This window comes from Lagopus leucura, unplaced genomic scaffold (genome assembly GCF_019238085.1).
Source record: "Lagopus leucura isolate 7727_CA_CO unplaced genomic scaffold, USGS_WTPT01 Super-Scaffold_73, whole genome shotgun sequence".
Lineage (NCBI taxonomy): Eukaryota > Metazoa > Chordata > Aves > Galliformes > Phasianidae > Lagopus > Lagopus leucura.
The window spans coordinates 48,808,693-48,832,569 of NW_024962252.1; the positions used below are offsets into that span (position 1 = coordinate 48,808,693).

The 23,877-nt window shown below is 39.0% G+C and overlaps 1 protein-coding gene across 8 annotated transcripts in view; it reads right to left on the minus strand.

Annotated features, from left to right (window-relative positions):
• Window positions 1-1,461: 1,461 nt before the first annotated feature.
• Window positions 1,462-23,877, minus strand: part of MAP7 (microtubule associated protein 7) — a 104,767-nt gene continuing 82,351 nt past the window's right edge. For 7 of the 8 annotated variants that reach the window (XM_042888755.1, XM_042888765.1, XM_042888740.1 and 4 more), the window contains exons 8-18: window positions 21,271-21,392; window positions 18,997-19,112; window positions 18,296-18,576; window positions 14,091-14,274; window positions 13,382-13,577; window positions 12,340-12,441; window positions 11,720-11,770; window positions 11,565-11,622; window positions 8,671-8,809; window positions 3,939-4,165; window positions 1,462-3,273 (exon numbers count right to left, since the gene is read on the minus strand). In XM_042888755.1, coding sequence (XP_042744689.1) covers window positions 3,263-3,273; window positions 3,939-4,165; window positions 8,671-8,809; window positions 11,565-11,622; window positions 11,720-11,770; window positions 12,340-12,441; window positions 13,382-13,577; window positions 14,091-14,274; window positions 18,296-18,576; window positions 18,997-19,112; window positions 21,271-21,392 — 1,487 coding nt within the window. In that variant the 3' untranslated portion in view covers window positions 1,462-3,262. The remainder of the gene's footprint in view (window positions 3,274-3,938; window positions 4,166-8,670; window positions 8,810-11,564; window positions 11,623-11,719; window positions 11,771-12,339; window positions 12,442-13,381; window positions 13,578-14,090; window positions 14,275-18,295; window positions 18,577-18,996; window positions 19,113-21,270; window positions 21,393-23,877) is intronic. The other variant, XM_042888750.1, reaches the window with a different exon arrangement.

Sequence of the window (23,877 nt, forward strand, 5' to 3'; positions counted from 1 at the left end):
TTAGACTGGCTGGAATACTGTAGTTTTACAACAATAGAATTGGCAAATCTCTGCTCCCAGATTGCACAGTTTCTTTTAAAAGAAACTGTCTTTAAAAATAAAAAAAAAAATAAGTACAGCTTTAGGGTTGCTACTGGCTACAAACATGGAATACAAATTGAGTGAGATGTAGGAAAACATCTGCCAACTAAGATGTCACTATAACATTTTACTTTGGCCCAAATCTTTAAGCTGAGCTTAGGAGCATGGGGAGACATTTGGGTAAAGTTTCATTTCAGCAATTGCAAATTCTCTCCAATTATAAGGTCTAAAAACATACAAACAAACCCAGCCCCAAACAGGTAAAAGCTTCTCTACAGCACAGCAAAAAGACTAGTTAAAGAACAGATAGCTGTTAGATAAAGCAGTATGGAATTTTCAATACTCATGTGTAGCAGACAGGAAATTTCTTTAGAAACATCACATGAAAGACCCATGCACCTAATGATGCATGTTGGTGCAGTTGGGTTCTTAGAACAGAGGACCAAAAGGAGCTGACTGATGCAGATAGGGATGAAAGAAGGAGATCTCCAACTTTAGGCCACCTCCTTGGATGATTTTAGATCATTTTCTAAACAGAAAACCAGTGCAACTTTTTATGACCACTGTGGTATAAGTGAAGACTTTGGAGCGTCTTCTCTCTGTTTTTCTTAGCTATTTAATTGCAAACTTTACTTCAACATCTTTGCAAGAAGCATAGTTGTTGTGAAAGGTCACTCACTACTCCATACCTTCAGAAAAACTAATTTCTACAACTACTGATTCTACCTCTCAGAATGGTTCCAAACATACAAATAACAAAACAGATGCAACAGCAGGCAAAAAAGCTGGCATTCATTTTATACTGCACTTATTACTGATAACAATAGTCAAATCTTCCAGCATTTAAAGAAGGGGGTTAAACCCAAGATTTAATTTTTTTATTTTTTTTCTCATATTTTTGGGCTTTCACACCTACATTTATACCCACTCTGTGGACTTCAGTTTGCAGCTGGGTCCTTGAAAGAGAACATTTGTTTTCCCCTTTTATTTGAAGCAAACCTGGAATGAATATAATTATACATTGTTTTATTTGCAGTCCAGTGCAAAAACCACATGGAAAATGAAGTAAGCTCTTCATCTTTGTGCTTTGAACAGCAAAGTGAGTGTTCTGATGTCTCATAAAAATAGTCGAGATCAATACAGCTTATGCCTGAGCCTAAATGAATCCTTGGACCAAAAAAAATGAAGCTAAATCTTACTGGCAACATCTTTGTTGTGTTCATAGCTGTAAGTAATCCTGTACGGATTTTTCAGTAAAGAGATCAGAGGAAAACTAAAAACTAAAGAGGTTTTACGCATACCAGGAACATGAAGAAGAGTTTTCCACCACAGACTGACTCCCGCTTCAAGTATGCAAGAAAATCCAAGTAGAAATAGAAATATTTCAAACAAGTTTTATTTGGTACTCACATGCTATAAAGGTTTAAAGGAAAACTACATATTTTGGACACTTTAAAATATTGTGGCTATGTACATGGAAAATTAAAGAAAGTGAGTATGGAACCCAATTAATTTTACTGTGTCACGAACTATTATTGAAAGCATTCTGACTGAATAGACTGAATAGCTTCCATGCATTCTGGCAGATAAGTCTCTTTTTCTTTGCTTTTCCATTGCTTTTATCCCATCTCCTGTGTAGGATGAACGCTTGGCAGCAGCAGAAAGTCATTTCTTCAAGAACTCTTCCGCTTTTGTCTCAGAAGATTTCTTCTGCAAGCACAGACTTTCTGCACAGCTTCCTATAAGCCTAGCTCAGTGCTCACTAAAGGCAGGTGCAGGAATCTGAGTGGCCATTCTCTGTCAGCACGAACCGAAACCCCGTAAACCCCATTTCCACTGCTATGGATCTACTCAGGGACTTCAACAAACAACGCATGAAGCCCCGGTTGATGTTTCCAACTCAAATACCCCGTGAGTTCTGCCTGCAACAGCACGGTTTATCACAGCATAGAAAGGTGCACAATGTTACTGTTCTGCTCAACAACAACTGAAAGTGAGGGATGGCATAATGATGGTAGAAATCAGCATGAAACTAAAGAGAAAGCAACCTGCATTGCTCCTCTTATCACTCAAACTGTAGTGCATTATAAAAATCACACGTTACATACAAAGCACAAACAATGACCATTTTCCATTTGCTCTGAAACGAGCAAAACCAAAAAATTCCCCAAACCTGCTTTATCATCAAAAAAATCAACTATTTCAGGTTTCACACAGTCTTCAATCGTCTGATAAGGCAAAGGAAAAGTCTTCCATCATTGGGAACAGCAGCAATTTACAGGACTCAGAACAAGGTTACTCCCTGTGCACATCTTTTATAGTACTGTGAACGTGAATGTAACAAAAAAATAATCAAGTTTGCAGTACCATTTTATTACATTTTTCTAATTTATTCAATTAAACAATTTATTTCTGTACTGAACAAAATTCATAAATACATCATCTAGGAGAACAATAGGTTTTCCTCTTGTCCATGAAAAAATAATGCTTTCAAATTTTCACATTTTAAAACCTGCCTCGTTTTGTGTTTTTAGAGAAAAAATGTGAGAAGATCATAGTGACATCTCAATTTACAGAACGTCCCTGTAGGAATTACATTTACAAGAACCTGATACAGAAGCCGATGCTCTGCCCCCATAATTAGAGTTCTCTGCAATAATATTTAAACCAACAGGTTTAAATAGAACACCTCATTAACTCTACTCGTAGAGCAATGAGGTATTTAATTTTCAAGTATCAGAACCACAAAGCGTAAAAGATTCTTTGCCAATTTTACAATTATGCCTTTTAAACCAACACCCACCTGAAAAAAGAAGAAAAAAAACAGAGAAAGCCCCACTACCCGAATCAGCCCATTGCTTTCAGATTCCAGTGTCTTGTGTTCTCAGGAATGCAGAAATATCCATTTACTAACAGAAAAAGCTCATTGGAAAAAGCTGTATTAAGTAATGCATGTGAAGCATGATTTTTCTAGTGATGAAAACTATTAGAAAGGCGATCCAAGTCTATGTCCATCATTTCTTCTGCTGGTTTTACTAAAGTCCTTCCAAAAAGAAAAAAGATGTTCAAGAAATCTTTAAAAAACCTGGAGAGAAAAATAAAACACTCCTTCATTGCATGGAAGAAACTCCCACTGACTGCAGAGACGTTTTTGTCACCTTTGGTTCTTCAGAAGAAATAATCAGATCACTTCTACAACAGAAGGCATCGGAAATGACAGGTCAGCAAAGAGTAGGAATGCTTAATTCAGAATGCACTTAAGCAAATATTTTATTGAAAGATGATTTTTTCTTATATTTTCTAGGCAAGAGAAGGTAAATTAGGGTTGCCCAATTTAATTTCTTATGCTAATAACTGTTTACCCACCATCTTTTAAAAGCTACAATGCAATTCAGAAAAAATCTGCTGTGCTGTAAACCACCACTCAGTATTCATGGCAGCAAGAACTTGATGAGGGCAGTCATTCAGAATTTGACATAAAAGGCAGCTACCAGCTCCCTTTCAGTGCATGCATTTCAGATGTTACATCTGCAGAACTGGAACATGATTGCAGATCATAAACTAAGAACAACAGCTGTCACTGTTATCATTTCCACTTGAAAGCACAGGGCAAATGTTTTCAAGCAACTCCTAAAGGCAAACAGCACAGTGTAACTGAGAACACCTCTCAAATAAAAGATGAGGACTCATCATAATTCACACAGCATCTGCATGCTTGGTATACATAGCTTTACAAACAGAAGATTTGCTCCTCTCCACAAAGAATTTTGGGTTTAAAATGCTCGAATTATTCAACCTGTGTCAAGGAGAAGCTCTAGATCCACATCACCAACTGTAGTGAACTAAGGCAAACTTACCTGCTGTTTGATGTGTTTGAACACTGTCTACCTGAGGCAAAAGAGTCCCCTTATCTTCAAAAGCTAAAATTGGATTCAGAGGAATTCCGGGACTGTCGCTTCCATCGTTGTTCAGGGCATCCAGGCGGGATGGTTTAGAACTAATAGGTAGATTTATGATCTCTTCGAAGTTATCGTTCTGTGCAGACATTCCATTTTCCTCTGTATTTTTCTCTGGGTTGAGATTGCTGGGAGAGAAACGTAAGTATTTCATCATACACTTAATTCAGAACACAAGAATAGTCCTACTTAAAGCAATATCACAAATTGAAACTTGCATTAATCCACAGCATTCTTTTAGCCAGTGAAATCATGACTACCACGGCAGATGAGCTGTTGTTACAGCAAGTAGTGGGATTTGTGGCCTTTCTTGGCTTTCATAAGCACTGCCATATTTGAGTGCTGAGGTACCCTTCCTCATACTGCAAATCAGTCTAACTGCTCTCAGACGAGGGCACTGTCATTTTTGTTACTCTGGATCACCACCTGCCTCCAGTTTTTGAGCAGCCTCTTCTACCTGCCACTCACCCAGAGAAAAAAACTCCTGTACCAATTCAGCTCTCTTTTTCATCCCTCTCAGCTAGGCCTTATTTTCCAGGCACAGCTTGACTCTTTCGTGCAATGACCAGCCCAGACCAAAAGCAGCACCTCCTGGCATCCCTCACATCTCCCCAACTCACAGGGAATGCTCTCCAGGTGCACCTACACTTCTGAGAAAACATATCACCTTGTGTCAGCTCTGACATCTCTCCTGACTCTTTTATTAGCTGCTGTATTGTCAAATCCTGCTGTCTTTTCATGCAGCGCGTGCTGTCTTACCACAGGGGAGGAACTAAGGTGCTACTGTGGTGAACAGGATGACAGCAATGGGACCCAAAGTTCTCTGAGAAAGAGGGAGTGCCCAACTATCACTTCAAAGTCATGTAATCTTTCCTGAAAGCCCTTCACTGCCAGATCCTGGCAGTCTGGGGCATGTGTTCCCATATCACAGTTCTTCAGGTTGTTAGGAAATGCTTCAGCACAAATGCTCAGATGCATTTTCCTAGATTTGAACAAGGCTATCAATGTCCTCAGGCCATTTCTGAGCAGGTGGCTTGGTTTCACAGGCTTGTTTTCTCCTGAGAGTACATGTACTAGTCTGAAAATAAAACAACAAAAAAACAAACAAGAACAACCCAACAAATTCTACCTGCAATTGGCAGAAGCTTTCTTTTCACTGACCAGCCTGCTAGGGTGGCCAGGTCTTTACAATTACAGAATTGTTTCACAGTACTTCCCAAACAATGGAAAATAAATATTGCACTTAAAAAGACGGTAGGTAACACGTCATCTGAAGCCCAAATTTCCTGTAAGAACAGCATGCTGGTTTTCATATCAAATCTTTTCCAGCTTTTCAAACTATCACCAGTTCCCTTCCAGAAAGGCAAGGCAATCCCTTTTTCTTTCTTTTTCCCTTCTTTTCTCTTCTCTTCTTTTTTTTTTTTTTTTTTTTTTTTTTCAGCCTGTGAGCGTGGAAAGTGTTTCACTGCACATGGCTTTGAAAGCAGACCCAGAGACCCTGCTTTCTGCCTGTGAGAGACCCCATGTCACATCACTCAGCCTTTTCTGCTGGAGATCCACTCAGTAACAATCTGTGAAATGCTTTAATACTAATAAAAACTGTTCCATCACATGTAGTTATTAGGCTATTATTTGCTATAAGGTGTCACGTTACTTATCTCATCCCCATCTTCTGCCAATAACCTTACCAGAGGTAGGATAACACAGTATTAAAAAATCTGATGGAAGGGGTGGGAAAGAGGGGGGAAGATGGGGTTTGCTCCTGCATTGAAATTAGGCAGTACATTTACCTGTGGAAGTATTGGCACAATGAAGAGAAGCCTTTTGTTTCTGTAAAGTTACATTTATTTTTCTGATTGACCCGCTAACTTGATAAATAGTTCTCCATAGTTATTGGTCACTGCTTTGTCAGTGTTACACATCAAGTCATACTAGGATTCAGAATTCAAAGTTCTCTTTGAAGACGTGCATCTGTATAGTCACAAAGGGGGGACAGGGTGTGGGGGGGGAAGCCAGGGAAAAATTATGACTAGATATTTTCTGGTTTTTATGCTATAAGATATAGATGGCACTCCACCAAATCATTAAGGAGATGTTTAGTAGAAATAAAGGGAAAAAATGAACGGTGGAATTCATTTCCACTGGACATCTTAGGGGCCATAATCTCAAAAGCAGATTAGACAAATTCCTAGGAGATTGGTATGCCCTCCAGCTTCTGGTAATTAGCAGCTTTGGGACTACTTGAGCCTAGGGTTGCACTTGCACCACAACACATAGTAACCCTTCATTGACTAGAGGGTCTCCTGGTACTTAGCTTTTTTTTTTTCCTCCCCTCTTTACACTCTTTCCCTAAATGACCTCTATGCGTCATTGAGGCAAAGAACACAAAAAAGGAATCAATTTTTGAACTACTTCACCTGTGTTTACCGTCTTATGTTCCACTTATAGTGATGTCTCAGTGCTCAGCACAGCACTGTATATATACCCTTTTCAGGCATACAACACTGCTGAGAACTTTGGCAAAGAATTAGAAAGTGGAGAACAAACAAAAAACTCCAAGTGAAAGATGAGTTCTGTAGCTGTTTACAACCCCAAACTCTATCATTCTGCTTCTCTCAGGATTTTACTGTTCAGTATAGCATGAGAAAATTAGGATCTGGAATAAATTTTATTGGAATCTTTCATAATATATGAAAAGTCTGAAAATATTTTACCTTTACATACTATTTTCAAACTATGTTTCAAACTCACTTTTTCCATTTGCTGGGAAAAAAGCCCACAAAGCCACCACAATCAATGTAGAAGCGTAAGCCATTAATAATGTAGTATCTCCATGAGTAATTCTAGATGCTTTACTATCTAATAGGGAAATTTCCATGACAAGCTTCATTTAGAAGTATATTTAGTGTTGCCTTTTCCATTGCACTACACTTGGATGAAAAGAATTCAGTGATTGTAGCTTGGAACCTCCCACATGGCACATGACTGTAGGAAGTGCAATGAGACTGATGGTTGCTATAGGCCTTAATGGGACTCAGTCCTTTGTTCCTTCCTCTTGCCCATACACACATATTCTAGAAATCCCCCGAGCAAAGGGGGACTTCAATTTCTGGTTGGAAATCTGAGCTTTCTCACCCTCAAAACATCCAAATAAAAGCCAAATCTTTTGTAGGGCTGGAGTGAGATGCTCACAGAGAACACCGTCTATATTTATTACTATTGCATATGCTACAATATCAGGTATATCTAGGTGCTAGATATGGCACACAAGATGCAGTAGCAATGGTGTTGGCACCTGTGGCTTTCACCATGTGATAAAATCTGTGCTGCCGTGTCTTCCTTCCAACAGTCTGCCGAGCTGCTTGGGCTAACACCACGATTTTATGAAGTAATTTAGCTCTTGCCTTCCCATTCAGGGTGGATGTTCCTCTACAGCAGACAGTCCCTCTGCACTCTATCCTCGCACATCACTTTCTCCTTCCTCAGCCTCATACACACATTGAATTTTTGTTCATGCTCTTCAGTCTTACCTATTCACTCTTCGCTTTGGCTATTCAGATCCTCCTTCGATACCAAATACGATGCTACATGACAGCATTCATTAGTGTGGCACATTTTATATTACAGACATCAAGGTGCATCTAAGGTTGTGAGTGATTAACAATTAATCGTTGCCTGAGATAATTATGAGACAGCTCTATGCAGCTCATCTAATGCAGTTCAGTGCTCAGAGTCACTGACAGAACTTATCTCAGCAGGAGCATCTTTGTCAGCATGACAGCAGGCTAAGATCCCTCAGGCATATGGAGGGACAGAGAGGGCAAATTCCTCCTTCAATTAGTGCCAATCACATCCTGAAGCCTACTGCCCATTACAGACAGTGAGATGGCTTTCCACATTCAAGTTTTTCCATGCATATTCTGGCATTACCTGCATAAAACATGAAAGGGCTATGGGATTATTTGGCTTTCTGCTTTTCTTACTAAAATTGAAGTAACTGACAGCTCATGCTTATGTAACAGATTTCACTTGGTTCAGCACAGAGCTTTCAAGCATTTCTATAATTTCTCAAAATCTGAGTGACTCGCCACACAATACAAAGAGCTCCTAATGTTAAATATCTGCCTCCTCAAAATTTCCTTTCAAAATACAGAGTCAAAATGAGTAGTTCTATATCTTTTGTTTAACAATCATAACTTGCTGATTTTTCAAGCAATTCACAAACCGAAGCATCCAGGCTGTAAGCACAGTGTTCACTATTCCAGTCAAGAACTAACTAACCCTGCAAATCCAGACTGTTTTGTATGAAGCTAAATTCATGGAAAGAAGCAAAGAGAATTGCCCTGTCAATTAAGTTTCAATTTATGTAATAATTGCTGGCAACACCTTCTTTCAAACACTGCAAAGAATGAACTATGTTTCCACAAAATTCTTCAGTTGGTAAAAATGTTAAGTGGAAGATGTTAAAATTCTTTTCTGAGCACAGGAAAAGATAAAAATAAACAGGAAAAGTGGCAGATTAAACAGCTGTGTCTCTTACTTAGCTAATGAATACATGGATCTGAGAAAATGATCTACTACTTCAGTAACTCTTATCCTGTGAACACCCTCTAATACTCAACAATCCTCTTACCTGTCCATAGTTACGGGGGGTTGATGTGAAACAATCATGTGTGTGCAGGATACGGGTTTCCCGCTGTTTGGAGATTGTGTTGCATGCTGAAGCTGAGGTCCTCCTGAAGGTTCCATGGGAGATGTAGGACTGGTTATGACTAGAGGGAGAAAGCACAGTTTCATACAACTAAGCAACACCATCTTCCTTCAAAGTAGGATAAAACATTTTCTACAAAAGATAGCACAGCTAAGGTAAGCTACACTTTTAAAATTTAGTTAATCCCTCTGCTTTCTTTGTCAAGCTTTGGACATATCAGTTTCACAGAATTCAAAGTTAAAATTTTGTTGGTAGTAATAATTAATCAGTTTACAGTCACGTAAACAATATCAGCACTTCACCTGGTGGTCAAAATAGGATGATATCTTACAGGACATTACACTTGTTTTTTTTTTTTCAAAATGCCATAAAGAATGGAATAGGAGAACACTGGGACATCAACATTACTTCTTGTTTCCTGAGTTGATCACTAGCTGTAAACCAAAAAGAAACAAGGGGAAAATCTCCACGGGAAGGAGATTTCAACAGGTACTAAATCACAACCATAAAATGCTGCAAAGAGCAACCTAAAATTGGATGACACACAATGACCATATGATGTCACTGGCTTGCCTCAGGATGTTCTTCTAAAGTACAACTACAGTCTTCTGCTTTCTACCTACAGCCATACTAATTCATATATAGCTCTGCAAAAGGAAGCAGCTGGACTCTAGCACCTGTTACAATAATCATAAGAACAATTTAGTATTCATAGGCTTCAATGCACTTATCTAGACCACCTAAAGCACCTCATCTGAGAGCCCTCCATTCACAGCTCCTGTTCTGCTATGACCTAAGTGCTTGGACTGAAGTCTTCGATGCTGAGTGCCTTAATCTGGTTTTATATAAAAGATATTAGCCATACAGGTATTAGTTTACAGATTACTGCTGCTACAGATGGACCAAGTGGGAGTTATGTCAGTTTTAACATTTAAAAAGAAGGCTGGTTCTTTTGCTTTGGAAAGCCAGAGTTATTTCCTCTTTTGAGGCAGAGCTCAAACAAATGACACAAAGGTGATGGATTTTGTTTCACTGTGTGATTTGGCCACTCCTATACAGGTTTCTTCACTTTTTGCCAAACAGTAAGATTTAAAATGAAAAGAAAAGAAAATAGCAACAGAATTTCAGCCTGGAGAAAAGAAGGCTGCGGGGTGACCTCACTGCAGCTTTTCAATACCTAAAGGGAGCCTACAGAGGGGAGGGGAATCAACTCTTTGAAAGGGTTGATATGTGTAGGACGAGGGGAAATGGTTTTAAGTTAAGGGAGGGGAGATTTAGGTCAGACATCAGGGGGAAATTCTTTACCCAGAGAGTGGTGAGGTGCTGGAACAGGCTGCCCAGAGAGGTTGTGGATGCCCCGTCCTTGGAGGTGCTCAAGGCCAGGTTGGATGGGGCCCTGGGCAGCCTGGTTTAGCATTAAACGTGCAGGTTGGTGGCCCTGCATGTGGCAGGGGGGTTGGAGATTCATGATCCTTGAGGTCCTTTCCAACCCTGGCCATTCTGTGATTCTGTGATTTGCCAATGGTCAGAAGCAGTCCGTTGGTATGTACTATGGAAAGTTAGAGCTGGCTGAAGTATATCCATTAGTGTCTTCAATTCAATATCACATCAAGATAAAGCAAAGTCAGAAACAGCAAAGCAGCCCTAGGAGTGAGGGCACTTTTCTACTCCAATCACTGATGGATCCCAGCTTTCCCTTGGCACTGCAGAAATGGAGGTTGAAATTCCCCTCAAAAACTGACTACTTGTTTTTTGCCTCTGGAAGGAAAGCACAAGCCTCAGGTCGTAAAGCCATTTTTACTTTCAAGAATTATTTAAATGGTTGACAGCAACTTAATCAGTGCCTGCAGTAACAGATGGCCCTCCAAACACATTTTTTATTAGCAGTTCCCAAATTTTTTTTTTTTTTTTTTTTTTTTAATTAAAAAGATAATATGTAAACAAATAATTTCCAAACACATATTGAAATTCATGTCAAATAGTTTTCTGGCAGTGCTCATTTGCACATTAACTATAAACACGAAGGAGAAAAAAGGAGTATGAGCAGCCAGTGTCGTTATTTGTCCTCTTTTGTTACTCAATGCAAATACAAAAGAGAAATAAAGATTATCATCACTTGTTATATTACGCTATTACAGTTTAAGCTACTTGACAGATTGTCTTCAGTATATTTAAATCCTGCTAATTAGTATTTGCCTATTGTTGAATATATGGTAACTTTTATGTTGCTTCCTTTATTCTAAGTATTAAAGTTCAGATTAAATTTTACCTAAAATAACCAGAGGGGAAGGAAAAAAAAAAAACAAAAACCAGTGGAAACAGAATTGAAGAAAAGACTGAGTGTGAGTATTACAGAGAGACTGTAAGGGTTTGCAACAGCTGAATTTTGAAAGAAAAGATGTAGAAATTAACATCAAGTGAATAAAGCAGCAGGTGTGAAAGAGAAAGCGTGGGGGAATGTTTAGGATTGTGAATGGTTTGTTTTAATGACAGATCATATCTCTAATACTATGAAAAGAGAAACTGTAAAATCACTGGCCAAGTTTGTAAAAACTAAACTAGTTAACGTGTGTTTTTTTTTTTTAAATTTTATAAATAATTAAACTTGGTAAGCAGCTCCCTCTTGTTAAACCAGCGTAATAAAATTACTGAAACAGCTGACCCACTTAGTAATGGATAATTACCGATACAGAAAGGCTAATTAAATAACATTTACTAAGACTTCAGTTAACTCTTCTAATGGTTTTCTTAACTGCAATTGTGCTCAATAAGCATTTATTCACCTGTTGTACTCAGGGTACAGTTAAATACAATACCTGCTTCTCCAGAACTATTTGCCTTTGATATATGTCCATTCTGCTGGTCATTGGGTTTCTACAAAGGAAGCATAACGTTATAAATTAAAAATTGCACCAGAGGGAGGAACTGAAATGTGCCCACTATTTATGCATGACAAGTTTGTGGCACTGACCTTATCTACAGCTTCTACACGCCTAGTTCTCTTCATGATCTCCTCAAGTCTCTGCAAAAAACACGAAGGAGGAAAATAATGTTTGCTGGCAGTAATCTAAATTTTTCTCTCCCAAATCATAACTGCTGTTTACCAAAGTTGCATTTGCTTACTGCAAAAAGAAATTATTATTATTTTTTTTTTACTCGGCAATATTATCTGTACTTTCACATCAGGCTACACTGATGAGGACCACAGCTTTTCTAAGGACACCTTAACTTTGTGAATAACTTCCTACAGCAGAGGTAGAAGCTAGATGAATTACAGCTTCTCTGCATGTATTGTAACCTTATCATAGAATGACTTGGGTTGGAAGGGACCTCAACAGTGATCAAGTTCCAACCTCATGCCGCATGTAGCATTGCCAGCTGCTGGATCAAGTACTAGACCAGGCTGCCCAGGGTCTCATCTAACCAGGCCTTAAACATCTCCAAGGACAGGGCATCCACAACCTCTCTGAACAACCCGTTTCAGCACCTCACCACCATCTCTGCAAAAAACTTCCCCCTGACATCTAATCCAAATCTCCCTTCCTTTAGTTTAAAATCATTCCTCTTTGTCCTATCTACCCACACATCTACCTTCTTCCTTTCCAAGCGCTCTTGCTCTTCTCTTTGGAAATGCTTTTCACGTTCTAATCGAATCCTCTCTGCCTCTTCCCGTAGGCGAGCTTCCTCTTCTTTCTGAGTTGAGATGGTGGACAAAAAAAGCAAGGGAAAAAATTACTATTTGAGGACAGATTTACACTGATACCCACTCATCTATATGTATTTGCAACACCTTGGGATTTAAATCTGCGAACAACCTTCTCAGACTGAATTGCACTTTTTTTATTAATCTATGTTCTGCATAACATGCAGAGATGAATAAGGTTCTTTGCCTGTTCTGACTGGCGTGTACTGACAGCAGACCAGATGATAAATACATTTCCTAACCTTCAGCATTGGAACAGCAGCCAGCAAAGCATTCAAGAAATCCATGTATTGAGTGGTGGATGCTTTTGGAAGTCAAAAGAAGTAGAATGCTTTATTTGGCCAGCAGAATTATTGCTTAGTGAGGCCAAGGACAAACAGCCACAGGTACATTTGCACAAGCTTTCAATTCCTGCTTTTTAAATTAAATGTAAAACTTCACTGGAATATACTGTAGAAATGCTTTGCTGCCTTAATATGACAGTGTTACACGACGGAACTACTGTAACAGTTTATTCCCACTAGACCAGGTTGCTCAGTCCCATCCAACCTGGCCTTGAACGTTTCCAGGTATGAGGTATCAGTGGTTATATTGGTCTCTAGACCTTCTACAACTGCATGGACAAACAGTTCTCTCACATAGCACCATTCATAAACTTCCGCTGTTACAACCCTATTGATTTTTTCATCACAGGATTTGTTCTAAAATAAGCAACTTTTACAAGAAAACAAAAAACAAAAACAAGCTAATCAAAAACTGCAAGCTTTTGTCAAGAAGCAGCATCTTTACTCTTTGAACCACTCCATGAGATGAATTCAGCCACACACATCACATCACACCACACCACACATATTCACACTGTGTAGCATTTCTATTTTAAGTACCCCTCTAAATTAGGTGCTGCACAGAAATTCCAAGAGGGGAACATACTTGTTTCTGAATGCGCTCCATCTCTTCTTTCTCCTTCTGTTCTCTCTCTTCTGCCTGTCGACGCAGCCGTTCTTCCTTTTCCCTCTCCTCCTCTGCATCTTTTCGTTTTTTTTCAGCTTCCTGTCTGCGAGCTTCTTCTTCTTCTCGGCGAGCTCTTTCTTCAGCTATCCTCTGGGACAGCTCTTCCTTCTTTTGCCTGCAATCATGAAAAAAGCATAAGATAAAAAGAAAAAAAGCTGACTCTTGATCCAAGACATCAGCACTGCAGAACAGCTGGAGAAAGGCTGCACTGTTTTTTCATTCGTAAGAACCTCAAAAATATCTGAGCAGGGTGAGGCCAAGCCATCTCTTCTGCATCCAGCAGGCACCAAAGATGGTAGATGCCCTACTGAATAACATAAAACCTTTGCAAGGTTTTACTTCTCCATTATATGACAGGATTACAAGCTTTTTCAAGATTCCAAGGATTCCAAGGTTTTTCAAGTTCTAATGAAATACGTATCTATTTGGGATAGGTTTAAACATTATAGATACGTTTAGATATACATTTCTATGAAAAATTAAAAAAAAATAATCTGGGAGAAGTGCAGTGTTTCCTGCACCTTAGCACTGTGCTTCGTATCTTACAATATAACAACAAAATATGGACAAACATTTGCTAGGAAGCTGCTAAAAACTTATATTCTCCACTAAAGAGGCACAGGATCACCTTTCAAGCTCTTCTCTCTCCCTCCTTTCTTGCTCCTCTCGTTCCCGCTGCTCACGAGCGAGGCGCCTCTTCTCTGACAGCAGCCTTGTTGCTTCCTCAGGATCTGTTGTACCTGCAGAGGTCTTCACAGGGGCTGGGGGTGGAGAAAGTGCTGGGGGAGCAGGAGGTAGGGATGGGCTGGCTGCTGAAATAGATAGGAAGAAAAACTGGTCTCAACAGGCACAGTAGCCAAGCTAATACTTGTATTTTTCTCTCTTCCTCTCTTTATCTTGTTCCACCTCTCTCTCACAAAGCCTACCTCTTAAAAGGAAAAGAGAATACAGTTTCAAATATTCTGTAAAGTATTTTCAAGCTTACATGGAGGAAGAATTTTATAAAAGCAATGAATACATACTTTCTAATGGAAGTCTGTTTTGTGAAAGCAGCTTCAGTTGGAAGGTTAAGACAGCTTCTCTGTCAGAAGAATAAATGCTGACAGGGACTCAATGGGAGGAATGCTGACTCAGCAAGTCTCTACCATCATATTTGCTAATTTTCAGAGTCAGAAATTACATGTTGTAATCTTACGTTTTTTTCTGTTTGATAGACTGTAGCTGAAAATTAGAGCCACACTTTTTGGTGAGTAGGCCAGTCCCTTTAAGTGGCTTTGTGATCTCAAACATCAACTGCCTGTAGTGATTTGCAGTAAGGGTAGAACACAAACTGTTAGCAGCTTTGCAGATATTCCAGCTTTTACCAGCCAATTAGAATTTCTGTAGGTACTTTTGATATATGTTATGGCTGATCCACAACAAGAAACTCACAGAAACAGTGCAGCTTCATACATGCCTTACCACTAATGGTAAACTGAGCCTAAGCCTAAAATGGTAAACAAAGCCTAAGAGGCTTTGCTGTCACCATTCACTAGAATTGCTCTTATGAAGGTAAAGATTGCTTTCCCTCCTTCTGTATTCTTTTTAAAAATTGTTCTTACAGTGGTGAGGAAAGCACTTGCTTCATATTATATTCTTTACCCAGGACCATCTCTAGCCAACTGGTAGAGGAGACATCACAAATTTTTCTCAAGTTAAATACTAATTCACACTTTTGCAAGCTTGCCTGACATTTCCTAGCACAGGCATTTAGAACATCTCTACTATGCTTTTTCCCTGGAGGCCAGAGGCCATTAATAACATGCAAGCTAACTTGAAGGAAGCACTCTCAGGGTAATCACATCTGGCAACATGGACAAAAAACGGGTAGGGAAGCATATGAACTAGTAATTGAGTCAGGATCTTGAGAAGATAAATGTGAAGTAAGTCATCAGAACTGGCAAGGAGATAACTTCAATCTACATTTCTAACTGGTTTTTAGAGTACTGTTTTCCTCACCTCATTAACAGCTTCCAGTAGGGGTTTCATAGAATCATAGACTCACCTAGGTTGGAAAAGACTTCCAAGATCATCTAATCCAACCATTCACTCATCACCAGTATTTCCCACTAAACCATGTCCCTTATTACAACCATTTCCTAGTTTCTTGAACACCTCCACAGACAGTGACTCCCCCACCACCCTGGGAAGCCCATTCCACTGCCTGACCACTCTCTTGAAGAAGTTTTTCCTAACATCCAACCTGAATCTCCCCTGGCGCAACTTGAGGCCATTCCCTTTAGTCCTACTGCTAGGAGAAAAGGCTGACTACTACCTCACCACAACCTCCCTTCAGGTAGTAGTAGTGAGTGATAAGGTTACCCCTGACCTTCCTTTTCTCCAGACTACACAATTTTGGTTCCCTCAGCCACTCCTCATAAGGCTTGTGCTCTACATCCCTCATCAAGTTTCCTCTGATGTCCTCTCCTATATATCACTGTATGCACAAACACAAATTCAGCTGCTTTCTCTGCTCAGTGTTCACATCTACTGAATTCTGTCTTTTTTTTAATCAATTCAGTATAGGCCTTTCTACAGATCTTAATGCATGCTCACTTTGAATTCAAAGCTTATACAAGTCATTTTAAGAGTTCCAGGGCCTGTTCCCTTGCCCTGAAGAAAAGCAGTACAGTTCAGCCTCTCACACTGCCAGTGTTCAGTACATTCCTAGGGAACAAACCTGGACTAGGCTAACCCCAAAAACAAAGCAGGGCACTCAGAAAAATCTGTCTGACTGGAAGAAAAAAGTAAGTAACCCGAGCACTCCTAAAGTCTTGGAGTCCCTTATAGCTATGCTTAGTAACCTTGGTGACAGAAGAAAATATGGCATTGCAATTACAACCTGGACCAGAAACACAGTAGAGAATGCTTGTAATAGTTAAATGGTAGAAGTGACAGAGTTCCTGAACCTCTGCCCTTGTCAGTTTACTAACATGGACCAAAGCAGGGCTGTCACCTCTGAATGTAGCACAGCTTTGCAGTGCTTGGGCTTTACTTCTTTCCTTCAGGTGCTGACTCTGGCAATGTAACACATAGCTCATTCAATGCTCACCTGCCCTGTTGTCAGAAAGGACGAGGAAAACTTGCATAGGTGCACCCAAAATTCCATTAGAACAATAACAGCATTGGTAAAATAATGAGATTTTACTGCAAAAGCTTGAATAGTTCCATCAGTGATCATTATCTGCTCACCTTCTGGCTACCTACACAGCTGACAGGGGTCTGAACCAGGCAAATTAGAGGCCAGTTCAGGTAACTGGCTGAAATCAACTCCTCACCTCCAGGAATGAAATTCTAGCACCAAAAGTTGCATTTGCTCCGCTCTAAACTCTTGGATTCAACCAGTGGCTAGGGTTTGACAGTTTGGACCCCTACCTGCAAAGCAAGATCTGTCCTTATGCTTAGGTTCCAGTCTTAGGTCTCAATCATCAGTGACTTTATTCCCTGGTTTTGACAAAATACATCCAATCTGAAGTGCTGTTCACCACTATGACTGCAGTATCTTCTCCCCTGCTCCTCTTCACTACCTGCTGTTTCCCCACTGCAAACATGAACTACTTCACTTTCAGATCCCTTTATCATAGATAACCTGTTTCCACACTAAGTAACCCTGTCACTACCCAAATATTGACCAACTCTGCAGAGAAGTTAAGCCTTTCTTTCTCCTGAGCTAAAGTGCCAAACAAACATCTCCATGTTTGTCTGGACTTTACTTTGGACTTGGAAAGTACTACATGTAAATGCTTGCAAAAGTAACCCTTACAGGTATCCTCAAAGTACTTTGAAAAGGAAGTTTTCTATGATGCAAGCAAAGGGCTACCAGAAAAGCAATAAAATCCCATCCCATCATGCCAATCACCTCACACCTTCTTTACATACCCATTACCAACAGATGCATCTTTGTGGTATGACCTAGGAACCACACTGCAACTACTGTTAACAGGAGTTACTGAAACAAAAGTAATAATTTCACAAGTTTTCTTACAGAACAACAACCTCCAATTACTCATCTTGCAGTTAAATGCAGGATAATTAATACATAAAACTGTTTTCTGAAGGACAGTCAGAAGAGAATTTATTACTTTTAAATCAAGAACACCAGGTAACCCATCCTGTCGACGCCAGGGGCCACAATGGCCATTCTATCCCATCCTTGAGATACTTCAATATTGTATTTGCAATGGTCTAAAAATTCTATTAGAACAAGCCAATATTTCTCACTTTCAGATGTATCTTTTCCTCTTCTTACAACTTATCGTTATTGTATGTTGTTATCTTCTTGCATTCCATCTTACCATCTTATCAAATTAGCAGAATTTCCCCTACCCTTGGTACTCCAGCAATATTATAGATAAGCAATATTGTAGATAAGATAGATATGCATCACTGTACTATGCATCTAGCAAAGCTGGACGTTCTCATTGCTCACATTACCCCCCTTAAGTGATGACTTCCTGTATGGTTGATTTTCAGATTACTGCTCTTCTATTCCAGGACTGAAAAGAACTTGTATCATGATGTGAGGGACAAAGTCTACCCTTTCTGTACCAAAAAGTCAGAGAAAACAGATGTGCAAGACAGGTGTGCCTGTTCTGGCTGTTGCAAAAGGAGGGTTTCAGGGTTTCAGTTTATACTTTTCTCATAATTAACATACATATGTAGGTGTAACATTCTGAAAAACTTAGACAAATACTTGATAGAAAGCTATCTAAAGTTTATTGTTTCAGAAAAAGGGATGGAAGAACATGAAAGACACTCAGGCATTCCTTATCCTCAACAGGAGTTTCTCCTTACCTTGAGCAACGTCTTCATGGACAGCAAGCTCTTCCTGATTTGCAAACTCTCCAGCACCTGCTGATGTTTCTTTACTCTCTTCTGTCCTCTCCTCGTTGGTCTTTTCAGCCTCCTTTTCTGGTCTTTTCTTTTCATTCTCAGGTTTGATATCTTTTTTTACAGGCCGGATGTTGCCAGGAGAAGGAGGACGTGCCTGAGTAGAAGGAACTTTGGAGGAACCAGGTGGGGAAGTTATCTGCTTGAGCGTGCCAGCCAAAGAAGGCAAAGACTTTGATGCATGCCTGTGTAATCACAGAGTGACAATCAATGTAAGACATGCTCTGCTGTACATCAGCATACCACCTCTACGATAGCTAAAACCAAAACAACTTCCCTATTTCTCTGCTATCAAACAGAACTGCTGAAACACAACCAATGAGCTTTCAGTAAAAATGTTTCTCTTTGTAGATTATGGGAGCATTGACCCAGCCAAGAGGTAAGAAACCGGGTACATTGCTTCTTTTTCCCTTTCTTTAAAAAGCAACAGCATTATTACTTGATTTTTCTAAAAACAATATCATCTTTACTTTGTTGCATACAGAAAACATTTATACCACCAAATAAGGTTGCACTGATTTTCCTGTGGAGGCTAACATTTAAGCAACAAAACAATTAGAGCTGCTTATAGCTCAACCTCCAGCTAAAGCATGTACTTGGCTTACCAAACTGGAGAGGGAGCTGGAGATCTAGCTTTGGGATTGGAAGAAAAATGACCTCCTTTCAAGTTGGCTGAGAAGCTGGATGACAAATGGTCTCTCTCCTTTTCTTTTTTGTCAGTCTATAGTTCAGCAAACAAAGACAAAGTCAAGCCACAGTTCACACAGCTAAGAAAGTAAACCAAGCTCAGTTAAGGATGAAGAGTTGTGGGGCTGAGAAAAAGTAGCGCTGAGTCAGTAGTTTCTACAGCCTGTTTGACAAGTTCATGAATATAGCTTCTGTAATCTGACACTGCTTTTGTAAGGAAATACACATCTGAAAACAATGATCCTTCTTAATCATGCTCTTTACTGTCTTAAGCTGTAATTTGCAGAGGCTTATTTTTACACAGGCAAAAAGTTACCTTTTAAGGTTTGATCTCTGCTGGTTGCTACACAGTACCTTCCACTGCTTCCAAAGACAATACTTACTCCCCACAAAGCCTGGATTTCATTTGGGGAAAAAGAAAAACAAACAAACAAACAAACACCAAAAAACCCACTCTCTGGAGTGGGTAAGTGGTAAGAATCTCAACACAACACAGACTTTTTCTTTCATTGCTATATGTCAACACCACAGATGCCCTTAAAGTCAGGAAATGTGGTATCCTAACTTTCTTTTTTTCTTGATGATTCCCCATTGGGGCTTTTTTTTGTTTTTGTTTGCATGGTGTTTTTATTTGTTTGTTTGTTTGGTTTTTTGACACTGCATCATAGTGATTTCGTATCTTCCCTTCTTTATTTTTCATCTTGGGACGAGAACTATGAAAAATCATACTAATTTTTGAAAATATTTATGTTACAACTCTGGTTTGTATTAATAGAACAATTGGCTTAAGGCTACATATAAGAATTTAAACATCTACATATTTCCTCCACTTAAATATAAATGAAAGACCCTGGATTTTTGGAGTAATGAGCTTAAGCTCTCAGAGTCTGAAGCATGAGAACAGGGGAGAACACACTGAGCTATCACTCAGCCAGCATGGTGTAAAGGGGCTGCTACACACTCATAGAGTGAGCATGTGAGACGTGAAAACATGTCTAACAGCTGGAGATGGAAAACAACTGCATTGAGCGTATGAGCGTATAAACTTTGGTCTATCTTTGTAAATCCATGAAGTATTTTTGCATAGGGGTAAAACTAGTTGTTTCAAATTGTCAAAAACCTCATGTAATACGTGATAAGCAAAAAGTGGTCCCAGTCCTGAAGTTGTTACTTGAGAGTAATTAAACAGCCCTTTGGCACTATCATTTACAAGAGTTGTACTGTCTAGTATGATGGTAATCACCCAAGTTATCAGATTGTATACAGTCAGAGTTAATGCATTACAATGAACAAGAATTCTGGTTTGCTACAAAAACTGTCTATATAGGATCTCCCTAATTAGTCCTGAAAATATAGTATCAGCAGTTTTTTTCCCAGTGAAGTAAAAAATCCAAATTCCTACAGAAGCTAACCAGTAAAAAGATTCTCCGAAATATGTAGGCTACTGAAAATAGCTCTTAACTCTGTCATTTGATATTAACAATATTCTTACACCATTTTTTTTCATCAAGCTGCACCAACTTCTCTTCTTAATTGCAAACAAAACAAACAAAAAAACAATGAGAAAGACCTTAGAGGTGCCAAACTGATAGCCCGGGAGTTTACAACATGCTCTACACATAGTGCAAGATTTCTGTAGAGACATAACCTAAAACTATGTCACAGCCTAAGATTCAGCAAACTAACACGTGCCTCAAAGCTTGATACTGGCTCTGATGCATGTTTCCTTCATCTAACACTCTTCTGAAAATGATGTCAATAATAGACAGCACTGTCTCCTGATACTTTGCCCGAGTACATAATCATTTGCAGAGAAGACTTCACTTTTACTACAGTCAACATGAATTTGATCTTGCCTGTATCAGACTGCTCTGATTTTCCCTGGAAGTTCAGAGAAAAGAACAAAACATTCTGCAACTGCCTCCATACCTCATGAGAAAACAAGGCATTCTGCAAATATGAGTGTTTTCCCAAGCAGATTCTTTAGTGCACAATCAGGCTATGGCAACAGATAATATAGTATATACCAGTTAAAATCTAACCAACTATGAAACAAATTGGAGGCAATGGGAGGCTGCAGAGGGAAATGTTAGATATACATTACATATATACAGCTATTCTTGTTCTAACAAGAAATTCAATCAGGTGGTTATGGCATGAGACATTAACTTACATATAACCAGCACACTTACCCCTGCCAGATGCGTTCTTCTACGTCCAACAGCATCAGTAGATGCAAAAAGTTTTGCTCGGTCTGCTGAATTCCTACAGCTCATGGTCTTGTAGGACAGGGGGCTGATGGGGCTGCAAGATGCTGAACGGGGACAAATGGGGATAACTACGGTGTTGGTTGTTTTTTTTTAATTATTCATTATAATTATAGAGCATCATTGGAGAATTGACAGAGGAAAGCCAGCAGGAACAGAAACGACAGAGAAAGACAGAGAAAAGAAAGAAGATATTAATAGAGAGGAATGACTAATTCTCAAATCAGAACCATCATGTGCTACCTCAGCTTGGCTACATGTATAGTAATGATACAATTCTAATACACAGCCATGTACTGATCCACTTGTAAATTTCTTTTAAATAAATTAAAGAGGTGTGGCACATAAGTGGGTAGTAAAAACAAAAGTTTTTCTTTTCTTATACAACTGATGTTTCTGAAAAAGAAGTGGACAAAACAACTGGTCTGAAGTTGATTAGCTTACTATACGCATTGACACGAATTTCAACTACATTTGGAACAGGAAACAATCTAAATAAAACCAGAATTTCTATTAATTTGTCTTGGAAGTAGAGAAAAAGGAGATGTCAAACATGCTAACAACAGGAACAGTTTTATCTAGGAAATCAGTGATATTGACTGTTGTCTACAATTTCTATCATGTGATGTGTTATTTCAAATAACTCTAAAAAATATTTGAAGTCCACCTATATACAAACTTTAAATATTTCTCAGTCATGCTACAATAACAGCCAACTTAAACATATTCTCAACAGCAAAATATTTTATGCACTTCAAAAAGCAGGCTGATGACAATAATTAACCTACAAAGTTGAAAGAGTAACCAGGATGGCAAGTTTTTTTTTTTGTTTGTTTGAACAAGGACAAAGACTGTTACCAAAAGATCTCCGGCCAACGGCAGATTATCAGGTTTATGGTGTTCCACGTACATGGTTAAAGAGAACTATAACATTGCAAAATGCATCATGGGGAACTTTTTGCAGTAAAGTATTCTTAGACTTCCTCCCTGTTTAACTGAAGGAGAAGGTTGGGGAAAACTGTGTTAATACTCTTTAGATTTACTTGTCTGTTTGTCTTTGTCTCTCCTGCTCATTTAATATTGTCATATCATCATTACTATTCAATATATTACTTGAAGGAAAAGAGCAGAGTTTCTATGGTTAATTTTCTATTGCTTCCCTTCCTCATTTTGCTTAGAAGAAAACATTTCTTGCCTGTAGACCTCTGGAGCACACACAGTTCTACACAGTTAATTCTTGCAGCCTTACAGCAGTGCAACTGCTGTCACAGGAAGAGCTCATAAACTTAACAGTACTTTGAGGACTTAACAGCCCTAACTCTTCAAATTCTCCTGCAATGGGAGATTAACATTATGAATAAAGGAAGTCTCACGCAAATGTTACAGCAAGGGTCCTCATGTCTCCTTATTTATAGAGTTTTATGTTTAATGGGGTAATAAAAGGTGACAAACATAAAAACTGGAAAACAAGAAAACAACTTTAAAAAAAAAAAACTGGGTTTTTTTGTTTGTTTGTTTGTTTTTAATCTGATTGAGCATATCTGAACCTGACGGGAGACAGTGGCCAAAATGTGTATTTTAACAGCTTACAGTTTACATATTTTCCACCCTCTGTGAATCAATTCTGCTGCTGCATGCTGATTATCAAACATTACCACAGAGGATGACATCATAAATGCTCAAAGACAAGTAGCTCGTTTCCATTTGCAAGGTTGCCAAACAATGCTGTATGAGGCACTCCCAGTGAATCAGGATGTACCAACAGGATTACAAACACAGAGGAGAGTTATTTAAAATTACATTTTTTGTTTTGGAAAGTTACTTATATATATATATATATATATACATATATATATCTGGGTATACTCATGCTGGAGGTCCCCAGTATCTTGCTTAACTTCAGTGTTAAGGACATGGATCCACATTTAATTTGATTTTTGCATTGCAATTCATCTTTACAGCCAAAAGGCAGGGTAATTTTCTAGGGAATAATGACAGGCTGGGATGAGTGGTGTGCTCAGAGCACAGCTGTGAGCCATTACCACCACCTGATCATTAATCTCCAGGAAGAGTCCTGCATGAAGGGACTGCAGTTATTGCTCCTAGAGAATAATACCTGGAAAACAATGAAAAGATGGATTATTCTTCTGGGTGGTACAGTTCTAGTCAGGGCAGACAAAGTATTTCTAGGGAGTTACCCCAAAATGATGACTGATAAATCAGTTGTTCCTGCTATCTGCAATCCTTCTCAATATTCCACTCAGTTTAGAGCTTCAGCATGAAACAGCAGTCACAGAATTATCTTCCCACGTGTTGCAGTTAAGTAACCACTTTCAAATTTAAGAAACTGCTTTCTCAGGTATTCCCTAGTTAAGAGCTGCATTTCCATATCCTGCTTGGTGGATGATGGTAAGCTTTCATTTTACAAGCTATTGCTTTAAAAGTCATGAAGAGTGAAAAGGAATTTCTACTTGTTAATTCCACCGTTTGAAGAATGTCGGTCACATTTTTGCTCCTACGGTTCTCTCCCTA